The 27,586-nt window shown below is 42.6% G+C and overlaps 1 protein-coding gene across 1 annotated transcript in view; it reads right to left on the reverse strand.

The window, feature by feature from the left end:
• The window catches only part of LOC126199629 (A disintegrin and metalloproteinase with thrombospondin motifs 7-like), a 583,524-nt gene that overhangs the window by 294,873 nt on the left and 261,065 nt on the right, over window positions 1-27,586 (reverse strand). Inside the window, exon 12 of the mRNA XM_049936555.1 lies at window positions 24,492-24,590. Coding sequence (XP_049792512.1) covers window positions 24,492-24,590 — 99 coding nt within the window. The remainder of the gene's footprint in view (window positions 1-24,491; window positions 24,591-27,586) is intronic.

Below are 27,586 nucleotides of genomic sequence, written 5' to 3' on the forward strand. Positions count from 1 at the left end.
TTCCAGCAGTGGTTTACTGAAATTCTGGAGAAGCTAAATCATAGAACAAAGATTGGAATTTAGCGATGACTACTCTAGCAGAATAACAGTCACACGAATCGAAACCACAGAAAACATAAGACAAATTTGATGCAGGTACGGTTATTTAGTTATTTATTTTAATTATTTGTTGCTGTTTTTACGTACGACGTGCAACCTAGGGGATATTGCAGGCCACATGATCAGTTATTATTACTGTTATTATTATTACTTTTATTACTTTACTTTTATTACTTTACTTTTATTACTTTACTTTTATTACAGGCCACACTACGTTAAGTCTTTCTTTCCTTATTTTACTAATAATCTTATAATACAGGGCCAGAACCCAACACTACATTACACATCATAAAAACTACTAGTATATCAATGAGAAGAAAGCGATCTAGAAAAGGACGGAAGAGGGAGCAGAGGAAGTAAATAAGAACGATGCTGAAACGGAGGAGAAACGTCTCGTTGATTTGACAGACATAACAGACGAATACCTATATCAGTTCCGCTTGTATGGGAAAGGAACTGATAGCAGCCCGTTTCCAGAAAGCCTAAATGAAGGACAGTCGGGATTCTGAGAACCTATTAAAAAGAAGAGGTATCACAACTTTTTGGGTACTGATTAGTGCTAATAAAGTCGAAAACGACCTACAAACGAAACCGAATAAGGTCTAGAATATTATTGACACTTAGAGATATTTCACTGCATTTACATTACGTTAGTTGTATTCTATCGGTGCTAAGGAAATGGGTCTCTGGTATGTGCAGAGAAGTCATGTATGACTATTTGATTTAAGTGCGATACAAAAAAATGACTCAACATTATGAACATAATTGTATTACAGTGCTCATATTAATCACAATACAACCTAAGACATTGAAATTACGGGCTTCTGTGAACATAGTCTTTAATGCAGTAGAAGGAATCACCCAATAGCAAGTTCTTGAATTCAGTCATAACTCCATTGCATTACCTGTCTGATATTTAATACGTTCTCGTACTTTCTGAATGCATATGTACCCATACATTTGACGTTTCTACACTAATGTTAACATCCTGATGTTTTTACAGAGGTTGGTTTTGATCTTAGACATTATGTTCATGCTTTACAATTTTTTTAGGAAAGGCAAATATTGATAACGACAAAGGACACAAGTGAATATATGCGTTGCTAAGCACTTGTCAAAAATACCAAGTTTCTTGGAGAGGTCTCTGCAGAATGTTCTAGAAGCAAAACTAGATGTAACTATATTTAAAACATTTCTGTACACTGAAAATAGTATCCCGGTAAATTGAGTTTCCTCAAAAAATGATCCTCTAACTAATATGTGAATGTAAATATGCAGAAGAAATTAGTTTATTAGTTTGAGCTTTTCTAAACCACCTATTGCAGTAATCACACGTACTATGAATGAGGCTGAACTTATGTTGATTGATTCTGGGATGTGTGTTTTCCAAAGAAAATTATGGTCTATCGGTAGTTCCCAAAACTGAACACTTTATCCTTGTATTTCGTTGTTTGAGTAGACAATTTTTACTGGTTTTCGGATTCCTCTGAAAAGTACTGAAATGGAAGTACTGAATTTTGTCAATATTTCATTATAATCCATTTGTCTTGAACGAAGTGTTGATATTTTGGGATATTTCGTAGTCCTTTTTCAGTAGAACGTTTGTATTAATTTTTGTTCCTATACTCGTATCACTTGTAAAAGCGACAAAACTTGCACCGAGTGAAAGAGCAAGTGGAAGATTATTTATGTTTATCAGAAATTGCTCAGGATTCAAAAGAAAAACCTGTCATACACCACATAACATTGCTTAAAATTGGCTGATCGACATGGAACTGATAACTTCTGCTTCCTGTCACGCAGACGAGGTAAAAACCATTACCTTCTTGGGAACCTTTTGATTGGGCATATAGTTAATTCAGTCCAAAGCCTTAGCCTGATCATAAAATATTGTCAGTGTTAATAATTCCTGATGCATTATCTGCCGAGACAAATATAGTCTCTTCATTTGACAGACGATTTTGAAATCCACATTGTTTATACGGTTAGGTGGTCGCACTGGAAACGACAGGAGCAGATGAGCACGTTCAAAAAACTTGCCGTACAACAGCAACGCGTCTATTAATGTGTTCAGCAACTCTACTGATATACATATAGAAGTATTTTGGTCGCATTACACTACAAAAGGTTGGAAGTGCAACTTTGAAGTATAATAAAAATACGAAAGATGTGGCAGAACTCTTAAGTATTGGTAGGCTTCATCTGACGAAAGGATTTAGATATGATGCGGAAACACTCTATTGTTTTATAATAACTGCAGTGAAATATGATCCGTTAGGGACTTTCTTGAGTAGTTAACGTGTGAAGCCCCGGTGAAATGCACCGCAGGATGAAACGCCGGTACGGTGATTCACGCCTGCCCTTGCAGTCGGTGTGTGAGTAGTCCAGGTGGTTTCAAAACGGCATCGTTTCGGTGGCAGACGCCCAGCGACCGACAAGACGCAAAGGGTAGTAGTACCAGCAGTGGCAGACACCACGGAGAATCTACCTACAGTTATGAAAGAAATACAGCACATTTAGCTATGCGAGCCAGTTCAGCACGCCACACTGGTGAGACGTCGCGTTTCCATAAAGGGTCTTAAAAATGATGCCGCGTCAGGTAACTGCACAACTGAAGTAATGAAGCTGTAATACTACTTGTTGCGTCGACATAAAATGGAAAATAATGGAGTCTTAGTAACGGTCTCAACGCTCGTACACTTTCAGTAGTAGTGGAAAAGTTATAACCTGACAGATCGAAGCACGGAAAATCAAAATGTGGATAGCAAGGTAAAGATTTGAGGTGTCGCCCTCCCAAATAAGAGTCCAGAGTCTTACCACTGCCCCATCTCGTTTGGCCTGCGTAGTAAACATATCAACAGTGATGTTTAGTGACAGATATGCTGATCTTCTTATGAACCCATTCAACCCTGAAATCAACAGCAGTTAACCTGATTTATACATAATAGTTGCCAAAAAAAAGTGAAGACGCAAAAGTGAAGTAGGAAAAGAAATGAAAATTCACGAAGTGACGGGGCATGTGATGGTCTTTCAGTGATTACAAAAGCATGCCAAATTTACAAAGAACTTGGCAGTATGAGCCCACTTACCGCTATGACGTTACACTCTGTCTGGCCTTGTTGGGAATAGTGTCATAAAGCCGTTGTTTCCTCTCCTCACGCAAGCTGCATCACTACTCCTGTAACTTGTCTTTGATATCCAGGATACTGGCAACGGGATGGAACTGACGTCCGAACTGGTCCCACACATGTTCTATCGGGAACAGATGTGGCGATTTTGCTAGCCATAGGAGTACTTCAGAATCTCTCAGACAGTTCATAAGGACGTATGATATGTATGGATGAGTATTATGTTGTCGAAAAACAGGACGACGACACTGTCGTATGAGAGGTACACATGAAAACGCAGTATACGACGTACCGTTGTGTCGTCTGAGTTCCCTCGTTCTCTACCCCCGTGACCTGAAATCACAGCCGAAACCTCCCCACACTATAACGCTGCAACTATCACAGCTGCGCCTCTCCAAAACAATGGAAAATTGGGACATCTCCCTAGATCGCCGCAATGATCGCCAACGATGGTCATTCTGGGTAGTGTATAATCGCGATTCATCGATGAATACAGCGCGACCCCATTCATCAGCAACCCGTGCTTCCCCGTCAGGGCACCACTCTAAACACAGCCGTTTGGGTTGTGTAAACGGCAGCCTACCCATTGGACAGTAACTCCCTAGTCAGGCTGCTGGTAGTCTCTGACCAAAGGTGCGGTTGACACACAGCGTTGCAGGGGTCCATTACTTTTTCTCAGATGGCAGGCGCTGATAGGTAGGGATTTGTGTGCTTGGTGCTCCTTTATGGTGGTTACACATCGTCTATTGGAACCTTTATGACGAGTACGCCTGCGCTCACGTTCCCATGCAGTCCACGGCTTGAATGCCTCATAAATCTCGATACTGCAAGATAGAAACAACCGATCAAATGGAAGCCCACCGTGATGGCCCTTTCAAACTCTGTCAGATACTGGTAACGTTGTCTCACAGGAGTGCGCGGCTTCTCTGTGTCATTTACAGTGATCGCTGTACATGTGACGCAGTTCACGTCCCTTATACCGTTCCAGGCCTGATACTAAACACGAACAGCAGTAATGCCCTCTGGTGGCAGTCACAGAGAATTGCAGTCATTTACATGGTGGTGTATGCGTGTACGAAGTTTAATTGACAACCGACCATGTTTTCTGGTTGCTTAAATTTTTAATTATTCTTCCCTTTCGCCTCACCTTATGCTTGCCAATAGTGTTTCATTAATCAAGACTTATCGTGTGTAGCTCTCTTTCCGACATTTTTCCTTGAGTCCATTGGCGTTCCAGTAAATTAAAATAAATGCCCAAAACAAAGAGTAATATGTACTACAACCTCTTGGTCTAATATCAAACAATGAGGGCGATTAGATAAAGAAACATAGTTGCACACCTATACACGTACCGACATATGCATGAAAATAAATGCAACAACAGAAAATGAAGTGGAAAAACGTTGTATTGAATGTTACATCCTTTCAAAATTTTTCTTCTGCTCCACCAGTAATCAAATAAAACCAAACAAAACAACAATTAGCTTCGCAGCAACCCAGGCTTCGTATCTAAATGCTGGATATCGCTCTTCAGGTTAAAAGTGGAGCGCTTCCAAGTTATCTCCACAGGTGCGTCAATCTGCTTCTTCGAATTGTATTTAATTTGGACTCAATGCGCTGATCGCATGTTAGAAATTTTTGAAAGATTTTGCTGTAGTGGTGTCCTAGCTTTTTCTTATTATCTAATACTCTGAAAATGAATACTCTGCCCAGTCTTTTGTTGGTGGCTTGTTGTCTCTACCAATATAGGACACGAAATCCCAAAATGAATGTGTAACTGTTTCTTTTGGGGGGCTGGAAATAATCTTTAATACTGTATCATTATCTCTTTCAACGATACACCGTTTGTAACGTTCCTGTTAATAAATGCTAGTCTATTCCTCGTCAAATTCCATATTGGGTTGCGACTGAATTCACTACCTGGAATTCTCTACAGGTAGCGGTATCTGGTAGAAGTATTTGAAAACTCTTCACCCCAGTAGTGGTAGAGTCCAATAATACCTCATGTCACTGACTACGCACATCGCTGGGGAGTTCTACTATATGGATATATTCCTTCACAAATGCTTCCAGTTAGTGCCTGTAAATTTTAACCTCTGAGGACTGTGGAGCAAAATAGACAGTTGCTTTCTGAAGGAATTCCCCCTATTTCTTAAGATTTTCCAGGTTCTTCTTAAGTAAATGGCCAAGCAGTGTTTCCCTCGATGATACAGCCCCCAATCCTCCTTTGCAAAGTGAGTTAGCAGTGACTGCCAATGTCGCCTTGAACATATTTCGCTGCCAAATTAGGATTGCAATTTTTGTGGGTGGAGGTTATACCGCAGCTACGTGTTGTATCCTGGGTATGATATATCTGTTGACAGAAAATGCTCATTGTATTTTTTCCACTGCTCGCACGCTATTCTGCCAGACTCATAAACGTACTAATTTTTTTCCTTCTATTTCATTGTTTATATCTGATGGGCTTACAAAATAATTTTTAATCCTAGTTGCCGACGCATTTCCGCTTTTGGAAACCAGGTCCCCTTCCAGGTCGTCTGGTTGCCACCTAATTTCATTAACGACAATTTGTGAGCGTTTAAAGTAGCATCACTATACTGTTCGTAGTTTTAGTAGCCTTAAGGTCTAGTGTTTTCACATTTCTAACTACTGACAGAAGGATTTGGAGGAAAATAATATCGATCCAATGAAGAGGTGAAAACCGCAGAGCACGACTGGGTGGCGCCCAAACGAAAATAATTCATTCGTAAGTCTACTTCTCACTTTCAAAGAAATGAAATACTTATGTTACACATCGCAGAGGCTACCTTATAAAATTACGTAATTGCGTTTCTTCTGTATGAAAAAAAAATTGTTGACCATAATTTAGTTTAGGTTTTAGTTTGATCGATATCTTTACGAAATTTAGAGTATCTAGTAAAAGCCTTTGAACCAGCATTTTGCTGCAGTATCTGAACCGATGATGAATCATCGAGAGCCTGACTTAAAGTCTTCTTTGAGAATACGTTCAAACCCTTGTCGAGAAACATATAGCTTCCTCCTACATACATATCGTGTAATGGCCACGACGCTAAAATGAGAGAAATTGCCGCTCACATATAATTTTATTGACAGTCTTTCTTCCCATATATCACCTGTGAACGAAATAACAAAAGGAGGAAATGAGATTAGAACACTATATACATATTGCTCTCCAGCGTATGTATATTGAGGAGTGCAGAAGTGGATGTAGGTGCAACAGAGCATTGACGGCGTTAGTACTGCTGCAATATACGGAGCGATTCCGTGTTGCTGGTACAAACTTTCAGGCATGATGGAGAAGGGTAGATGTTTCAGATTGAGGTGGGGTCCCGGTCCGGAAACGAGCAGAAAGTTATAAGCTAAAATCTTTCTGATACTTCTGGCATTAGAATACATGTTCCGGTACTGTTGTTGCTAAGATTGTGGGGTAGGCAACTTTCAGAGATGGCAGTATGGGCAGAATAAGACGAAATGTCTGGTAAACATGGGTTCTAAGATGCGTACTTTAATAGATGTGAGCAGCTGTTCATCTTCGATACTGTGAACCACATCTCTTCTACTGCAAGCTCTTTCGGTTTCCATATTTTTCGAGGTGGTAGTAAGCACCAAAAAAAGAAATGTCCCATAAACATAGGTTCTAAGATGCATACCTTAAGAGCTATGGGCACTTGTTCAGTAGAAGAGATGTATTTCACATTATCGAAGATGAACAAGTGCTCATAGTTCTTAAGGTAAGCAACTTAGAACCCATGTTCATGAGACATACTACCACCTCTGAAAGTTGCCTACCAGCCAGTCTTAGCAGCAACAGTACCGAAGCATGTATTCCGATCACGAAAATTGTCGTTGTTTTCATACCAGGGTCACTTATTTTGGATTGACAGATTTACCATTCTCTATCATCTCTGAAAGTTTGTACCAGCATCACGGAATCTCTCTGTGAAACTAAGTATGTGGACTTCATAGTTCAATATGTAAATTTATATGTTGTTGTTGTTGTTGTGGTCTTCAGTCCTGAGACTGGTTTGATGCAGCTCTCCATGCTACTCTGTCCTGTGCAAGCTGCTTCATCTCCCAGTATGTACTGCAGCCTACATCCTTCTGAATCTGCTAAGTGTATTCATCTCTTGGTCTCCCTCTACGATTTTTTCCCTCCACGCTGCCTTCCAATACTAAATTGGTGATCCCTTCATGTCTCAGGACATGTCCTACCAACCGATCTGTTCTTCTAGTCAATTTGTGTCACAAACTCCTCTTCTCCTCAATTATACTCAATACCTCCTCATTAGTTATGTGATCTACCTATCTAATCTTCAGCATTCTTCTGTATCACCACATTTCAAAAGCTCCTATTCTCTTCTTGTCCAAACTATTTATCGTCCTTGTTTCACTTCCACACATGGCTTCACTTCCATACATGCCTAAATTTATATAGGATTACCATTAGGGTTCGTTTCACTTTGTAGCCTTTAAGTCATTGATTCTGATCAAAGCATGCAAAGTCCTGCTCGCATGAACTTTGTCTCGTCATAAAGAAAAGTTAGGAAACAAGTTACAGTTACTTCGACGCCTGCAGATATACTCCGAAAGCCACTCAGCATGGCGAAAGTGACTTCACACTGGTATTATCGACTTTCTGTCCTATTCCATTCGCGTATTGTTCGAGGGAAAAGCGACTGCTGTATGCCTCTGTACGTGCACTGATCTCTCTCACCTTATTCGCATAAGCGCCACGCAAGATTCAAAATGGTGGCGGCATAATGGTGCCACAGTCTTCTTTTAATACAGCTTCTCTAACTGGACCCAGCAGGGTTTCGAGGGAACTATGCGGTCATTCTTCCAGCGATTTCTGTTTAAGTTACAGAGGAGGTTCTGTTACATTTCTGTATATGCTGCAACAACCTCTTAAAATCGTTGACCCTGTCTCTGGAATCGTTCGATGTCTACAGTCATGCCTAAATGATGCGGATTTGAAACAAAGGAATACTGTCGTGGAACTGATCGCACTATCCTCTTTACAGACGCCTTTGACTACTCGCCACCACATAGGAAAGGACAGTTGGTAGGAGCTTTCGCACATATTGCAAAGAGATATTCCTCGGTTGTCAGGCAATTTTAATTTTCAAGTCAAATACGATTTTGTCCCCCCCCCCCCCTCTCCACCAAGGTATATTTAGAACATCCGCGGCAGCTGTTATGAATGCCCCCGTGGTATCGGCGCTAAGGACGCGCGGCTCGGAAGCGTCGTCCGGCAGCGCCGGCTGGCACGTCCTGCTGATGAATCAGCGGGCCTGGGGCCAACGCGGCGCCGTGCCAACTCCGCCGACACTGGCCGCTCTTTCAGGGACATCGTCGAGAGGATCCCAGGCAGACCTCCCGCCTAGCGCTCCTCTTATCCTACCGCCAGCGCTCCACTCTTTCCAGACACTGGCTCTTGTGTTACAGTTCCATTTTCTTTTTACGAAGAAGCCGAGTTCCCACCATGTGGAGAACGATGTGTGCTCGAAGCGCACAAGCAATAGGATGATTCACCTTCTGCGCTGAAAGAGCGGGGATTCCCCCTTCCGTTTGCTGGGCCTGCGTATGTGGCTCATCGCTTGTGGTTAACTACTGCGCAATACCACGTCTTAAAATTATTGTTAATTAATATACAGGGTGAAACGGGTACAAGTGCAGATATTTCTATATGTGGTACCTTAACTCATCAGTGCTCTGGTTGTTTTTTCTCTGCACCAAACAGTCTTCCCACAAACATGACACAAAATGGTTCTAATGGCTCTGAGCACTATGGGACTTAACTTCTGAGGTCATCAGTCCTCTAGAACTTAGAACTACTTAAACCTAACTTACCTAAGGACATCACACACATCCATGCCCGAGGCAGGATTCGAACCTGCGACCGTAGCAGCAGCGCAGTTCCTGACTGTAGCGCCTACAACCGCTCGCCCACCCCCGGCCGGCCATGACACAAACTTTACGACCTGATGTTTTCTGCATGGTCGTAACTGCACTGTTATGTGGATTATGCCTGTCGGTCTAGACTCACCGTTTTGCGTTCTTGCGTCCACACTTTAGCACCCAATCTGTTGTTCAGGAAAATTAAGCACTTTGGGTTGCTCGTGCCACGCATGCTTCGTGGTAGTAACCACCCTAAAAGCATACGACATGTAATAGCTATAGTTATTAGCCTGCAAATGATGTATATACTGATGTAATGTTGTTCAGTACGCCGTCCTCAGTCACCAGTACAAATACCTGCACTTACAACTACCAGTTACAGTCTGTATACAGGATCAGTCAGTTGCCCCTACTGCTGGGTTTAAATGTAAACCTCGATGCCTTGAAAAACCACAGGCGAGACTTTTACATTCTCTAGCTTGCTACATGTAAACTATTAGCCCTACAGAAAAGTGAACAGGATCTTTTTGTGAGAAATTTATAGTAGTTAAATTTTGTACTGGGTTAGGTATAGCTGGAGACCACAGTTTGCGAGTTATTCAAGGAAAACGCGTTTGAAGGTCATTTTGTACGTTTTTCTTGAATAATTCGGAAAATGTGGCCTCTAGCGAAAACGTATCTCAGCACAAAATTCAACTAAATTAAATTTCCTGCATAAAGATCCTTATTATTTCGTCTGTAGTACTAATAGTCTGAGTGTTATGAGCGAGAGAATCTGAAAATCTTTCCCGCGGTAGTTGAAGGTGTTGCAGGTTGTATAAAATCCGTAAGTACAGGCAGCTGAATCACCAAGCATACAAAAATAATGTACATGTTTAGGTGAATACAAATTTAAAGTATCCAGAGTTCCAAGCCAACACAGTTAATATTTAAGAGAAAATCGAGTTTTTTCATAATTGTGAACTGTGCCACGTTACAGACGCTACAAACCTAAATTTTAATAGTTTGTGAAGTTGAGCAGTAAAACATCATCCTGAAAAGTATGTTTAACCACTTTATCTATTTTACAAGTTATATATCTAAGTGTGCATTTCCGATATAAAAATTAAAAAAATACAGATTTCCAATAATTTTTGCTTAACGCGTAGATTAGAAATGTCAGCACCGTGTGTTATTGTTGTTGTGGACTTCAGTCAGAAGACTGGTTTGGTGCAGGTCTCTATTCTAGTCTATTCTGTGCAAATCTCTTCATCTTTGCAAAACTACCGCAATTTATATCCATTTCAACTTGCTTGCTGTATTCGAGCATTGATCTCCTTTTACGATTTTCACCCCCCGCCACATACTTTCTTCCATTACAAAATAGTCCATTCCTCCATGCTTCTGGATATGTGCTGTCAGCCAATCCCTTCTTCTGGCCAAGCTGTACCAGAATTGGAGTTTTTCACCAATTCAATCTACCCACCTAATCTTCGGCATTCTCTTGTAACATCACATTTCAAAACTCCTAAACTCTTCTTGTCTGAAATTCTTCTCCGCCACAAGGCTACACTCCAGACAAATACCTCGAGGAAAGACTTTCTGACTTTTAAATTTACGTTAGATGTAAGCAAATTCATCATTTTTTCAGAAATGCTTTTCGTGCTACAGCCGCTGTGCAATTTGCATCCTCTCTACTTCTGCCATTATCAGCTATTTTGTTGCTCAAATAGCAAACAAACCTCATGTGCTACTTTAAGGGTCCCATTTTCTAATTGAGTCTCCTTAGCATCGCCTGGTCTCATCCGACTCATTATATTATCCTTGTATTACTTAGGTTTTTGTTAATCACACAACCTCCTCAGAAGACTGCTCTTTCAAGTCCTCTTCTGTCTCTAACAAATTATAAAGTCAGCGTAAATTGTAACATCTTTGTTTCTTCCCCCTGAACTTTAATTGGCTTTCGAAATTTCTCCTTGGTTTGATTCACATCTTGCTCAGTGTATCATAAACGATAGTAATGCAGAGCCAGTTTTCAAGCTTGTATTAGGTTTTTGCATAGGTTCGTAGCGATTTTGTTTGCATGTTGGTATTCCGGTTGCTATTTTTATTTATGGATTGATACTTTTTATCTGAAGCCATTGTTGCTATTTGAGTTTACGTATTGTCATTTTGCCATGTGGAGACGGTGAGTGGAGTTATGGACAATAGAAAATGGAGTCCCAAGCGGAGAAATCTGAACATTTCCGACATATTCTCCTGTTAAAGTTCAGTAGGAGGGCGACAGCAGACAGCAGCGGAGGCAGCCAGAAACATTTTCCACTTGTATGAGGATAATGCCTTTGGACAAAGCTTGGGAAGAAAATGGTTTTCTCATTTTAAGGGGGATCGTTTTGACATTAGTGACTCTCAGAGTTCAGGAAGACCTTCAGGGTTTGATGAAGATCCTTTAAATGCATTAATCCACAATGACCCACGTCAGTGTAATCGAGAAATGGCAAATGGGATGAACTGTAATCATTCCATCACAATGCGACATTTTCATGCAATGAGGAAGGTTCAAAAATGGGTACCGCATGCTCTCAGTGAAAGTCACAAAAATCTGTGGGCGGCTGTATGCGCATCTCTGCATGCTCGTTGGCGCTGGCCATTGTGGTCGAACGGTTCTAGGCGCTACAGTCTGGAGCCGCGCGACCGCTACGGTCGCAGGTTCGAATCCTGCCTCGGCCATGGATGTGTGTGATGTCCTTAGGTTAGTTAGGTTTAAGTAGTTCTAAGTTCTAGGGGACTGATACCCTCAGATGTTAAGTCCCATAGTGCTCAGAGCCATTTGAACTTCTTTTTTTTTTGTATGTATGCTAACGTACGGAAAAGACAGGAATGGTTGAGCCCAAACGATGGAGCAGCTCACCGTACGAATACCTACGCGCGTCCTCAAAAGACAATGTTATGCATCTGGTGTAACAGCAACGGTGTGGTGTGCTACGAATTTCTTCCCCGAGTTGTGACTATCACTGTTGACATTTATTGTCAACAACTGAATATCTTGCAGACGAAATCCCAGAACAACGATCTGGAAGACTGCGCGAAGTGAGACTACATCACGATAACTCCTGCCCGCATTCTGCTACACTGACAAAGAAAGCTATGCAGGAGATGGGTTGGGAAGTCATTTCGCGTGCACCTTATTCACCTGATCTTGCGCCCTCAGATTTTCACCTTTCCTGCCCTCTCAAGGAACTTCCTTTTCCGATGAAAATGCGCTCCGAACATGTCCCGATGAGTTCTTCGTCTCAAAACCATGATTTCTACAGTCGCGGAATCGAAAAGTTAGCCCAGCTTTGGCAGGCTGTTGTAAATATGAAGGAGAATGCTATTGATGACTAAAGTCTCTGTTATGTGTACCTGTTGTGGTCATTAAACTTACGGAAAAACGCTATGAACTTAATCACCAGTCTAATAATTCTAACAGTTTAAGATACAGGCAGATTTGAATGAGCACTTTAGGAAGTGAAAGTCTGCAACAGTACCATTTGAAAAACTATAGCTTTCTTGTTTATTTGAAAAGAGAACAATAATATCTTCATCGTATCAAGAAAACATTCCTCTGCTATAAATAATTTGGTATTAACTTAGGTTCCTAATTAGGAAAGCTAGTGAGGCTTTTGTATGAAGTAAGAGAACCTTTCTTAGCCACTAGTATAGGTCTCGCAGTGAGAAAATTGAGTATTCCATCACAAGTCAATTATGAGGTGGTATCCAAATAAGCTTCCCATTACTCACTAAATTTTGCCACGTGACGCAGACATTTGAGTAGACTTTGCTCTTACGTTTCTTGCAAGGATTGAAGTTGACAACATGTAGCTTTCAAACATTTTGGGGAGTAATGAAGCACACTTTACACTCACTGGGGCAGTGAACACTCGCAGTTGTCGCATTTTGGGGATCATCGCCGCCAACGAAAATTCACTACGTTACCCCACATAGTGAACGCGTCGCTGTGTTCTGTGGTTTCACGGCACAGTTCAAGACTTTTTTTTTCTTTGAGGAACACAGTCTCCAAGGACATGAGGCGTGAACGCACACGTTACTGTGATCTGCTTTACCAACATGTGATCCCTGTTCTACGGGAGAGAGGAGCTTTGGACTCAACTATTATGATGCACGACGGAGCTACATCTCATACTGATCGTGAGGTCGCTCGGTTGCTTCGTAGCACATTTGTAGAAAACCGAATCATTGGCCGATCGTTCCTAACTGCTTAACCACCAAGATCACTAGATATGAATCCTCTCGTGTGGAAGTTAAAATGTGTTTCCTTCAATGGTTTGTGCTTTATTTCTCTTTCGCATGTTCTCAAAAATTTTTCCACAAAGTTTTATTGTCCTACCAGCATTCGTTTTTCGTGGGGGCCCTCTGAACTAACCGGCCAATAATTATTTCAATTAATCAGAGTTGAATATTGGAACACTATTAGATTTTTAACACTGGGACGTGCCAGATGTTGCTTCTTTGTGTGTTTTGGAAGAGCATACTTACGACGTGAAGTTAGAAAATACTCAATATACTGTAATTTTACCAAAACTAACTTTTCCTTACTTCTCGAAAGGTACACCTAACTATGAATTACTGCACTACAGGCAGTGTTTTTTAGCCGATGGAGCTAATAGTCCAGAAATGACTGACGATTACAGGTAATATTTTTACTCTTTTCAGGTTACATATTCAAGTGATCTACAGACAGTTGTTGCGTGAGCGAATATTAAATTTGACAATTAAATACTGTTTGGAGTGGAGAGTGAGCACTGCCTATAGTAAACCGGACGTGGTTAAGCTGTGTTCTACTGAGCTGTTATTAACTTTACAACCAATAAAGGCAGTACCACCATACAACCATGTCTCTTGACAGCAAAACAGCTTGCATAACGGAGATCTCGTCTGCACGACTGAAAGCAACAGGGCGACAACCGTATGGCGCGTCAAGCTCTTCGATTCCACCCACAGGCAACAGAGGACCGCACAACAACCATACATATCAGTTGTTTGAAACACTTCTAGGATACTAATCCCAAAATGCTGTATTAACTCGTTCCGCGTTCGCGATACAGAAAAGCTTAAGAATAAACGTTTGTAAAGTACGTGAAACAGATTGTAATAGATTAAATAAATACAAGAGATGGAGATAGTTACTTACTATAAAATCTGTTTGTGAAGACTGCAACAAGGACAAATGAGAAAAATGAGTCTGGAAGGGGACAGTATTGAAAGTCTACATCTACATCTACGTGATTACTGTGCTATTCACAAAGTGCCTGGCAGAGGGTTCAATGAACCACCTTCATGCTGTCTCTCTACCGTTCCACTCCCGAACGGCGCGCGGGAAAAACGAGCACTCAAATTTCTCTGTGCGAGCCCTGATTTCTCTTACTTTATCGTGATGATCATTTCTCCCTATGTAGGTGGGTGCCAACAGAATGTTTTCGCAATCGGACGAGAAAACTGGTGTTTTAAATTTCATGAGAAGATCCCGTCGCTACGAAAAACGCCTTGTTTTTTAATGATTGCCACTCCAATTCACGTATCATGTCTGTGGCACTATCTTCCCTATTTCGCGATAATTTAAACAGTGGATTGCGATGACGGTTGTAGAGAAGGGAAAGATGCAATGTTTCTTCTGAAGCACTTACTCTTGCAACTGCAAAAAGTGGGCATATATTAATCTGTTTCCTCTTTTCTCTCTCTATATCTTTTATTTCTTTCTTGTCCGACCCTGGTAGCTGATTGGGCAGCGCGACGGAATGTCATACCTAATGGCCCGGGTTCGATTCCCGGCTGGGTCGGAGATTTTCTCCGCTCAGGGACTGGGTGCTGTGTTGTACTTATCATCATCTTTTCATCCCCATCGACACACAAGTCGCGGAAGAGGCGTCAACTCGAAAGACTGGCACCAGGGGAATATACACTCCTGGAAATTGAAATAAGAACACCGTGAATTCATTGTCCCAGGAAGGGGAAACTTTATTGACACATTCCTGGGGTCAGATACATCACATGATCACACTGACAGAACCACAGGCACATAGACACAGGCTACAGAGCATGCACAATGTCGGCACTAGTACAGTGTATACCCACCTTTCGCAGCAATGCAGGCTGCTATTCTCCCATGGAGACGATCGTAGAGATGCTGGATGTAGTCCTGTGGAACGGCTTGCCATGCCATTTCCACCTGGCGCCTCAGTTGGACCAGCGTTCGTGCTGGACGTGCAGACCGCGTGAGACGACGCTTCATCCAGTCCCAAACATGCTCAATGGGGGACAGATCCGGAGATCTTGCTGGCCAGGGTAGTTGACTTACACCTTCTAGAGCACGTTGGGTGGCACGGGATACATGCGGACGTGCATTGTCCTGTTGGAACAGCAAGTTCCCGTGCCGGTCTAGGAATGGTAGAACGATGGGTTCGATGACGGTTTGGATGTACCGTGCACTATTCAGTGTCCCCTCGACGATCACCAGTGGTGTACGGCCAGTGTAGGAGATCGCTCCCCACACCATGATGCCGGGTGTTGGCCCTGTGTGCCTCGGTCGTATGCAGTCCTGATTGTGGCGCTCACCTGCACGGCGCCAAACACACATACGACCATTGGCACCAAGGCAGAAGCGACTCTCATCGCTGAAGACGACACGTCTGCATTCGTCCCTCCATTCACACCTGTCGCGACACCACTGGAGGCGGGCTGCACGATGTTGGGGCGTGAGCGGAAGACGGCCTAACGGTGTGCGGGACCGTAGCCCAGCTTCATGGAGACGGTTGCGAATGGTCCTCGCCGATACCCCAGGAGCAACAGTGTCCCTAATTTGCTGGGAAGTGGCGGTGCGGTCCCCTACGGCACTGCGTAGGATCCTACGGTCTTGGCGTGCATCCGTGCGTCGCTGCGGTCCGGTCCCAGGTCGACGGGCACGTGCACCTTCCGCCAACCACTGGCGACAACATCGATGTACTGTGGAGACCTCACGCCCCACGTGTTGAGCAATTCGGCGGTACGTCCACCCGGCCTCCCGCATGCCCACTATACGCCCTCGCTCAAAGTCCGTCAACTGCACATACGGTTCACGTCCACGCTGTCGCGGCATGCTACCAGTGTTAAAGACTGCGATGGAGCTCCGTATGCCACGGCAAACTGGCTGACACTGACGGCGGCGGTGCACAAATGCTGCGCAGCTAGCGCCATTCGACGGCCAACACCGCGGGTCCTGGTGTGTCCGCTGTGCCGTGCGTGTGATCATTGCTTGTACAGCCCTCTCGCAGTGTCCGGAGCAAGTATGGTGGGTTTGACACACCGGTGTCAATGTGTTCTTTTTTCCATATCCAGGAGTGTATATAACGCACTAGTAAACTATCTGTTCTGCTAAAACATGAATTGATATCGAATGGATATTCAAAGTTTGAATAGGAGTACAAGTTCACACTCGTTTGAGTTCGGTGCCTGTACCATATACAGGACAAGGTACTTTGTGTGGAAGATAACTGTCTCTGAAGTTGATGCATTCTTCTTTCACCTTCATAGCCACGGATGCGCCATCCGAATACGCACGAAGGTTCAGTTTTAAGGCTGGAAATTTTGGAATACACATTGTATATAGTGAAAGTCTACTCGTCTTAGCAAGCCATCATCAGAATTGTTTCATTTTGGAAATCATGTTGTTGTTGTTGTTGTGGTCTTCATTCCTGAGACTGGTTTGATGCATCATATCTACCAACAAAGCACTTGCACAACTATCAGCAGCATACCATCCTTTTATATCTATATCTAAATACATACTCTGCAAGATTGGCGGAGAGTCCCCTGTAGCACTACTGCCCATTTCCTCTATGTTCCACTCGTAGATAGAGCGAGGGAAAAACAGCTTTCTGTGTTCCTCCGTATGAGCCCTAGTTTCTCATATCTCATCTTCGTGGTCATTACGCGAAATGTACGATAGTAGCATCGTTTTGCACTCAAATTCAATTCCCGCTTCTCTAAACTTTCTCTCTGGTGTTCCACGAAAAAAACGGTGCTTCCCCTTCAGATATTCCCACCATTTTAGTTCCCGAACTTGCGTGTTGTTCCAACCTACCGGCAACAAATCTGGCAGCGCCCCTTTGAATTGCTTCGAGGTCTTTCTTTAATCTGACGTGGTGCAGGTCCCAAACACTTCAGCAATAATCAAGAGCAGCTCGTACTAGCGTCCTATATGCGGCCTCCTTTACTGATGGATCGCACTTTCCTAAAATTCTCCCAACAAACCGTAGTCGATCATTCGCCTTCCCTACCACAGTCTCACATGCTCGATCCATTTCGTATCCATTTGTAACGTTACGTACAAATATTTTAACGACGTAATTCTATATCCGTGCTTGTTTTTCCTATTCATCCGCATTAACTTAATTTTTTCTACATTTAGAGCTAGCTGCCATTCATCACACCAAGTAGAAATTTTGTCTAAGTCACTAAATTTCGACACGTTACCCCACACCACAGCATCATCAGCAAACTACCACAGACTTCTGCCCACACTGTTCAAAATGGGTCAAATGGCTCTGAGCACTATGGGACTCAACTGCTGTGGTCATAAGTCCCCTAGAACTTAGAACTACTTAAACCTAACTAACTTAAGGACATCACACACGTCCATGCCCGAGGCAGGATTCGAACCTGCGGCCGTAGCGGTCGTGCGGTTCCAGACTGTAGCGCCTTTAACCGCTCGGCCACTCCGGCCGGCCTCACACTGTCTGCCAAATCATTAATACATATAGAAAATAACAGCGCTCCTATCACACTTCCCTGGGGCATTCCTGACGACACCCTTGTCTCGGATGAACACTCCCCATCAAGGACAACATACTGAATTCTGTTACTTACGATATCTTCGAGCCACTCACGTATCTGGGGATCTATTGCGTATGCTCGTACCTTCTTTAACAATCTGCAGTGTGATACCGTGTTAAATGCTCGTCGGAAATCTAGAAACATGGAATCTGTCTGTTTCCCTTTATTCGCAGTTAGCGGTATATCACGTAAGAAAAGGGCAAGCTGAGATTCACACGAACGATGGTTTCTACAGCCGTGTTGATCCGTAGACATAAGCTTTTCCGGTTTCTAGGAAATTTATTGTATTCGAACTCAGAATACACTCTAGAATTCTGCAACAAAACAATGTTAAGGATCCTGGTCTGTAATTTTTCGGGGTGTTTTTTTACCCCCCTTGCATACAGGAGTTACCTGCGCTTTTTTGCAGTCGCCTGAGACTTTGCGCTGGGCGAGAGATTCGCGATAAATGCAAGCTAAGTAAGGGGCGAAAGGCGTAGTGTATTCTTTCTAAAACTGAACTGGGATCCAATACGGACCTGGCAACTTACTTGTTTTCAACTCTTCCAGTTGTTTCTCTACGCCAGGGATGCCTTTTACGATGTCGTCCAAATGGGACTCTGTACGATGATCAAACGACGTTATGTTTGTATGATTCTCCTGCGTGAACGATTTGTTGCACGCGAAAATTAAAACTTCTGCTTTCGTTTACCTATCTTCAACTGCTACACCAGACTGATCAACGTATGACTGGACTGAAGTCTTAGCCCCGATTAGTGATTTTACGTAGGACCAGAATTTTCTCGGGTGTTCGGCCAGATCTTGTGCTGGAGTATGACGATAGTAGTTGTATACTTCTCGTATAGATCTTTTCACAGACTCTCAAATCTCCACTAACCTTTGCTTATCGTTATTTGCCCGATGTCTTCTGAACCGAAAGTGCAACAACCTTTGCCTCCCCAACATTTTTCGTTGCTAAACCACGATGCGTCCAGAGAGATTTGGCAGACGCTTGACTCCTATCAGTAAGAACGAGGTTGTAATCGCCATTTAACTACCCTTTTCATAACTCACCTATCTTCAATCGTACTCTGTTCTCCGGATCTCACGGCCTTGTCATCGTTGGGACGATAGGGTCAAATGATCTCTGACTTACGAATGTCCGTATATTCGGTTTTTGGACGACGTTATTCTAAACTGCAAGCTCGCATTTTTCGTCCCGCTTCATTATCCTCTCTCTTAACTATAGAATCCTGAAACTTCACTTCTAAAATTTCAGTAGACACCTAGTAATCACTGTTTCCTTGAAGCTGTAGATACGGTCCATACACTTAACTCAAGGTAGTATATTTTAAACTTGGCCTAAAGAAAGCTGTGAACGCATTGCATCTGTATCTCTACCATGAAGTGTGGTCTCGCGGTCGCGTTCTCGCTTCCCGAGCACGGGGTCCCGGGTTGGATTCCCGGCGGGTTCAGGGATTTTCACCTGCCTCGATATGACTGGGTGTTTGTGTTGTCCTAATCATTTCATCATCATTCATGAAAGTGGCGAGATTCGACTGAGCAAAGGTTGGGAATTTGTACAGGCGCTGATAACCGCGCAGTTGAGCGACCCACGAACCAAACATCATCTAACATGAAGACTAATTATTTTTATCGGCAGCGTGCTAGAATTTGTGTTTTTGTTTTTCGCGTACATATACAAGTGAATTCTTATAAGAAAGTAAAAACAGCAACCAGCCGCTGTCACAGTGCTATTCATTAGGACTAAATAGCGCCATTAATAGTTTCGCCTCGTCACATGTAAAAATACGTTATTCCTTACATGTGATGTTTGCTGGTTGTGGTGAAGGTTCCTTGGAGTGTTGATACCCTACAGCAAAAAACGATCTAAGAAAAAGTTCTAACTCATTGTGAAAGGAAATATCACTGAATTATACACTGAAGCGCCAAAGAAACTGGTATAGTCATGCGTTTTCAAATACAGAGATATGTAAACAGGCAGAATACGGTGCTGCGGTCGGCAACACCTACATAAGACAACAAGTTTCTGGAGCAGTTGTTTTTTCGGTTACTGCCGCGACAATGGCAGGTTACAAGATTAAAGTGAGTTTGAACGTGGTGCTATAGTCGGAGCACGAGCGTTGCGACACAGCATCGCCGAGGTAGTAAAGTGGAGATCTTCCAGTACGACCATTTCACGAGTGTACCGTGAATATCAGGAAACCGGTGAAACATAAAATCTCCGACATCGCTGCGGCCGGAAAAAGCTACTGCAAGAACGGGACCAACGACGACAGAAGAGAATCTTTCAACGTCACAGAAGTGCAACACTTCCGCAAATTGCTGCAGGTTTGGGTGCTGGACCATCAACAAGTGTCAGAGTGCGAACCATTCATCGAAACATCATCGATATGGGCTTTCGTAGCCGAAGGCGCACTTGTGTACCGTTGATGACTGCATGACACAAAGCGCTATGCCTCACCAGGGCCCGTCAACACCGGCACTGGACTGTTGATGACTGGAAACATGTTGCCTGGTCGGACGAGTCTCGTTTCAAATTGTATCGAGCGGATGCACATGTACAGGTATGGAGGTAATCTCATGAATTTATGAACTCTGCATATCAGCAGGGGACGGTTCAAGTTGGTGAGACTCTGTAATGGTGTGTGGCGTTTGTATTTGGAGTGATGTGGGATCCCTGATACGTATAGATACGACTCTGATAGGTGACATGTACGTAAGCATCCTGTCTGATCACCTGCATCCATTCATGTCTATTGTGTATTCCGACGGACTTGGGAAATTCCAGCAGGTCAATGCGACACCCCACACGTTCAGAATTGCTACAGTGTGGCTCCAGGAACATTCTTCTGAGTTGAAACACTTCCACTGGCCACCAAACTCCTCAGGCATGAACATTATTGAGAATATCTGGGATGTTGTTCAGAAGAGATCTTCACCCCCTCGTACTCTTACGGATTTATGGACAGCCGTGCATGATTCACGGTGTGAGTTCCCTCCAGCACTACTCCAGACATTAGTCGAGCCCATTTCACGCTGTATTGCGGCACTTCTGCGCACTCGCGGGGTCCTGCACGATATTAGGCAGGTGTAGCAATTTCTTTAGTACTTCAGTGAATAACAGAACTCTGTCCTGTCAGTTTGTAATTGCGATAACTGTGCTTTGAACGAGAAAGGGGCACAACCTCGTGGAAAAGAAGCTGAAATAAAGAAGAAAATAAGAAATGAAAAGAAAGTGAAGATTAGGTTGAAAAACAAGAATAGGAAAGCCGTGCGTGGGTGCTTTACTGAAGAGCCAGGAAAGAAAAAAAAGAAAAAAGGAAACCAGAGTAAGGAACAAGCATCAGAGTGATTGGAGGTAGAGGATATTTCTAACATTTAAGAAGACGATAACGATTATTACAATAACTAGTTTACTGACGCATTAGAAGCACTATACACACCTAGCAAAGAGCCTGATGAGTTATGATGCATGTGTGGAGGAGTGGGTAAAGACAAAGAATTGTGTCACACACCTGTTGGTTGTTCTGCTTGGAATCATGCTGCATGTACTGTAGAAGACTATGTTTGTGACGACCACTTACGCAAGAAAAGAAATTCTAAAAATTGGTGGGATGTGGAATTAAAAACGATTACGCATTTCATATTACTTTTTAAATACATTTCAATATTCTAATTTCCTAACTGATGATAATTTAAGCAGAGATTAATTTACGTTTCTGTGTTTTTAATAAGCGTGGGGAATCGAAGGCAGTGCCATCTTTGTGAAATTTACAGTTAAACGTCATTGTACTGTTTATTTTTCTTTCAATTTAAATTGCTTTTGTGCATTAAAGGTAGAGAAATACAGCACTCTTAGATACAATTGTTTTAGCTTACTTATTATGAATGAGTCAAAAGAACAATTTTTGCCTAAATACGCACTGTATCATCACTTTTCCAACTCAATGATTCTAGACCTATCTGGCGTAGGAGGAAAAGTGACAGAATAGATATTTGCATATTTAAGGTGTTACCATAAGTCAATGAAGCTACTCTCTTCGACACTACTTTTATGACAAACAACAAACACAAAAAAACCCCGACCGAGCTCGTATAAAATAAATTCTGGTGGAAGTTAAAGTGCAGTTTTTATAACTAGGTGATGCGGAAAACTATGTGATATTTCTTGCAAGTTCACGTTAGACCACTTCTTCATCCATATTACAAGGTGACGGTCGCATTACGACAATCAATCAAAACTAACATTATTGTGACATAGTACAATGAAACATTAATTTGTTATACAGGATGTTTCAAAAGTGATGGTCAATATTCAGGTATATGACAGGAATGATCATTCGAAACAAAAAGTCAAGTAAACATGGGATCTAAAACGCATACCTTAAGAGCTTTCAGCAATTCTTGGTCTTCTATACTGTGAAACAAATCTCTTCTGCTGCAAGCTCTTTACTTCCCATATTTTGGGAAATGGTAGCATGGATCAAAACAAGAAAAAAATGTCCAGTAAACACGTGCTCTAAAACGCATACCTTAAGAGCTATGAGCACTTGTTTATCTTCACTACTTTGAAATACAACTCTTCTAATGAACAAGTGCTCATGACTTTAAACGTATGCATTTTAGAGCAGATGTTTACTGGACATGTTTTTCTTGTTTTGGTCCATACTACCACTTCCCAAAATATGGAATGCCAAGAGCTTGCAGTAGAATAGATTTGTTTCACAGTATCGAAAATCAAGAATTGCTCATAGCTCTTAAGGTATGCATTTTACAGCTCATGTATACTCGACTGTTTTGTTTCGAATGATCATTGCTGTCATGGCCCTGACTATTGACCATCACTTCTGAAACACCCCGTATACGTATTCAGTATGTGAGATTATTATCTGCCTTCATTTTGTTTTTAATGAAACTGTGTGTTACTAGAATATCGTCGGAACCATTACGTCACAGTTGTGTAACACTTGAGGACTACAAGAACTTTCACATGACGCGTCACTACCAAGAAACTGAGTTCGATGAAACATGGACCAGATAGAAATAACTGCTACAGCAGTGTACAGTACAGCAAAATACAGAAGAAAACTGAAAGACATACGAAGTAACACGAACAGAAATGACACTTTTATTCAAAGACAATAATTACGCTGAACCCACCGCGACTCATGATGGTCCCTTCGACATTGCAAACGCAGGGACATGGTTCTTAATAAGTTGTGTGATCACCACGTATAACAAAGCACGCTGTGGAAGGTGTTCCCATGCTGGCCACAAAGCTGGTATGATGTTCTTGTGGTAGCGGGTTCCATTCCTCCACCATCGCGGTTGACAACGATTGAATGGTCGTTCGCACATGTCTATGCGCTGAAATGCCTGTCCCCAATGCGCCCCACATGTGCTCGATGTGATTTAAGTGGTGGGAACGGGCAGGCAAGTCCATTCACTGAATATCCTCTCGTTCCAAGAGCTACTCCACCAGCGTTATTCGATGTGATGTGCATTTTCATCCATAAAAAATGAAGTCACGTTCGAATACACGCCTGAAGAGACGCACATGGGGATTGGTGTATGTTGTCACAGTAACGACGACAGGTGCAAGTACTGTGTTCTGAGATTTGGAGGCCAGTACGCCCATGCAACATTACGCCTCTCCACATCACACCTGGACCATTAAAACTATTATGTTCGACAATGCTGGATGTACCCTCATAAGGCGAGAGGTGAGACAGTGACGAACATTACCGTTTCGTGATGCAGGTGTTATGTTATGGGGAGGGATAATGTTGCGTGGGCATTCTCACCTCCAAAGCTTTGAACACGGTAAACTCACTGGACAACATTATTATGACACTGTATTCCTTCCCGATGCACACATTTTTAAGCGTTCGTACGGAAACTATACAAGCTGCCCTCATATCCTCAGGTCCACCATCTTGGACCGTGTACTTGTCGCAAGTGAACTACTTGGATTTCCCACCGATAGAATAAGTGCCATTTTATTTGAATTTCCCTCCAATTTACATTTAAAACAATTGGGCTCTGAGTTGTGACGTCAGAGGGTTAGGGCAAAACTTTACAGCACAATTAAACTATTCTGAATTTCCCACCATTTTTAATTTCCCGCCATTACAGCGGGCAAGTGGCCTATGATGTCAGAGAGTTGAGAGGAGGGAGAAGGGGAAAAATCTGGCAACAGCTCATGTTAACATCATCAGAACTCTTTCAACAGTACAGACTATCCACTTACCTGCACAGCCATACTATTCACACAGCACAAATAAAAGGTGTGATTTTTTCATAGCCTCTCAAATTTAATTAGATAATTTCAGATCGGTATTATAAACTGTTTATGTGGAGACGTGTGATTTCTGCATATAACTTCTTTTAAGACAACTATCTTTTGTACCTAACCCTACTTCCTTAGACAGCAAAACTTTTCGGTTTCATCACAGTATGAAAGAAAGAGGAGCTGACCTCCCCTGTACTAACCTTATTCTCCCCACACTTGGTTCCATCTGCAGCAGGACTTCCATCAGATACGCAGCTGCTGTTTCCTTTCTTGCACATCAACCGCTTGCAGTGCGATTCCTGCAATAGTAACAGCTTGAATAAGAGACATATAAAGGTTGCTCTGAGACAGCACTACATAAAATTCAATCTGCGTTTGTATGAGTAGGGCACGCGGTAAGTTCTGCGAGAAAGCCCCATCACCTTAACATCATAATAACCACCAACCTCAATGCATCTCTCAGTCCCTCTGTTTACGCTCTGACACTTTAACATCCGCAAGAAATCATTGTACTGTCATTCCCGTCTCCATCCGTAGAAACAAGACTTATGACACTAGATCAGTGATATAAGGAGCAAGACAAAGGATATACAAGCCTACTCCAGGAAATATAAATAACAGGACTATGTTATGGAACGGTGTCGTGACGAAAGAACCAGCTGCCGGCACGGAGTTTCCATGGATGCGTACAACGATATCTGTGGCGTTGGCCAATCCTTAATTTTTTTATTCCGTCTAGCTTCACATGTTTCAATTTAGCTTTACGGTGAAGAAATCCGTTACAATGGTTCTTGATACTCAGGGACTTTCACACAGTGATTGGTGCACAACTGCACTGAGTCAACCACAATTTCTGTTTAGACTTGGTGAAAGTGAGAAACATTGATTTCAACTTCTTGAAGAATGTCATCAAGTAGTGAAACATGACTCATATCTGTTCTTCTCTCAAATCAATACAGATCTACCAAAAAGGAAAGCGTCCTCGAGGTTAGTTTTCTCACAGTCACCAGAATTCAGTAAAACAATATGGAAAGTCTCCTCCCCAGACTGGGGATTTTTCTCTTAACACCCATAGACAATCATTCCCAGTGGCAAAAATTGTTCCGCGAAATTGCGTTTCAGTTGCCTGCTACTTAGTTCGTTGCTAACTCGTTAGCAGCTAAAACAAAATTGTTGAGAGGGTCTTCAACTCTAGACAAGGACACTTAAGAAAGACTGAAGAATGCGAAGTACGAGGCTGTGACGCGTAAACGTGGAAACTCACACTATAATAGTTCCTTATTTATTGTTGTCTGTGTTACTCATTAGCAACAAAAATTTGACAATTTGTTCGATACACTATTCAATTCATTTATTGTTGTAATATTTATTTAGCGGACAGCTCTCTGGAATACAATACATGGCCAAACAGAAATAACGATTAAATTATTGGTTTGTGCTAAGTTATAAATACTACTTGATCAAGACACAAAGAATTGATCTATACAGCTAACTGAAAACGCATAAAATAAAATATAAATGCAAAAATGTAAACATTTGAATACGTCTTAAAATAACTTATTGGACAAATGAAATGATTGAAATAAAAAGCAATGAAGAAAAAAGACGCTGCCCATGCTGTATATACAGGGTGTTTCAAAAATGACCGGTATATTTGAAACGGCAATAAAAACTAAACGAGCAGCGATAGAAATACACCGTTTGTTGCAATATGCTTGGGACAACAGTACATTTTCAGGCGGACAAACTTTCGAAATTACAGTAGTTACAATTTTCAACAACAGATGGCGCTGCAAGTGATGTGAAAGATATAGAAGACAACGCAGTCTGTGGGTGCGCCATTCTGTACGTCGTCTTTCTGCTGTAAGCGTGTGCTGTTCACAACGTGCAAGTGTGCTGTAGACAACATGGTTTATTCCTTAGAACAGAGGATTTTTCTGGTGTTGGAATTCCACCGCCTAGAACACAGTGTTGTTGCAACAAGACGAAGTTTTCAACGGAGGTTTAATGTAACCAAAGGACCGAAAAGCGATACAATAAAGGATCTGTTTGAAAAATTTCAACGGAGTGGGAACGTGACGGATGAACGTGCTGGAAAGGTAGGGCGACCGCGTACGGCAACCACAGAGGGCAACGCGCAGCTAGTGCAGCAGGTGATCCAACAGCGGCCTCGGGTTTCCGTTCGCCGTGTTGCAGCTGCGGTGCAAATGACGCCAACGTCTACGTATCGTCTCATGCGCCAGAGTTTACACCTCTATCCATACAAAATTCAAACGCGGCAACCCCTCAGCGCTGCTACCATTGCTGCACGAGAGACATTCGCTAACGATATAGTGCACAGGATTGATGACGGCGATATGCATGTGGGCAGCATTTGGTTTACTGACGAAGCTTATTTTTACCTGGACGGCTTCGTCAATAAACAGAACTGGCGCATATGGGGAACCGAAAAGCCCCATGTTGCAGTCCCATCGTCCCTGCATCCTCAAAAAGTACTGGTCCGGGCCGCCATGTCTTCCAAAGGAATCATTGGCCCATTTTTCCGATCCGAAACGATTACTGCATCACGCTATCTGGACATTCTTCGTGAATTTGTGGCGGTACAAACTGCCTTAGACGACACTGCGAACACCTCGTGGTTTATGCACGATGGTGCCCGGCCACATCGCACGGCCGACGTCTTTGATTTCCTGAATGAATATTTCGATGATCGTGTGATTGCTTTGGGCTATCCGAAACATACAGGAGGCGGCGTGGATTGGCCTCCCTATTCGTCAGACATGAACCCCTGTGACTTCTTTCTGTGGGGACACTTGAAAGACCAGGTGTACCGCCAGAATCCAGAAACAATTGAACAGCTGAAGCAGTACATCTCATCTGCATGTGAAGCCATTCCGTCAGACACGTTGTCAAAGGTTTCGGGTAATTTCATTCAGAGACTACGCCATATTATTGCTACGCATGGTGGATATGTGGAAAATATCGTACTATAGAGTTTCCCAGACCGCAGCGCCATCTGTTGTTGAAAATTGTAACTACTGTAATTTCGAAAGTTTGTCTGCCTGAAAATGTACTGTTGTCCCAAGCATATTGCAACAAACGGTGTATTTCTATCGCTGCTCGTTTAGTTTTTATTGCCGTTTCAAATATACCGGTCACTTTTGAAACACCCTGTAAGTAAGCCATCGTTTCAGTAGCGGCCTAGGAATAAGCATCGAGTCTTGTACTTGTCAGGTGGTGTTCAAATTTATATCTGCAGTCTGTTAGGATTGCTACCAGTTTTATTTCGGCCACA

Source organism: Schistocerca nitens, chromosome 8, assembly GCF_023898315.1.
Source record: "Schistocerca nitens isolate TAMUIC-IGC-003100 chromosome 8, iqSchNite1.1, whole genome shotgun sequence".
Taxonomy (NCBI): Eukaryota; Metazoa; Arthropoda; class Insecta; order Orthoptera; family Acrididae; genus Schistocerca; species Schistocerca nitens.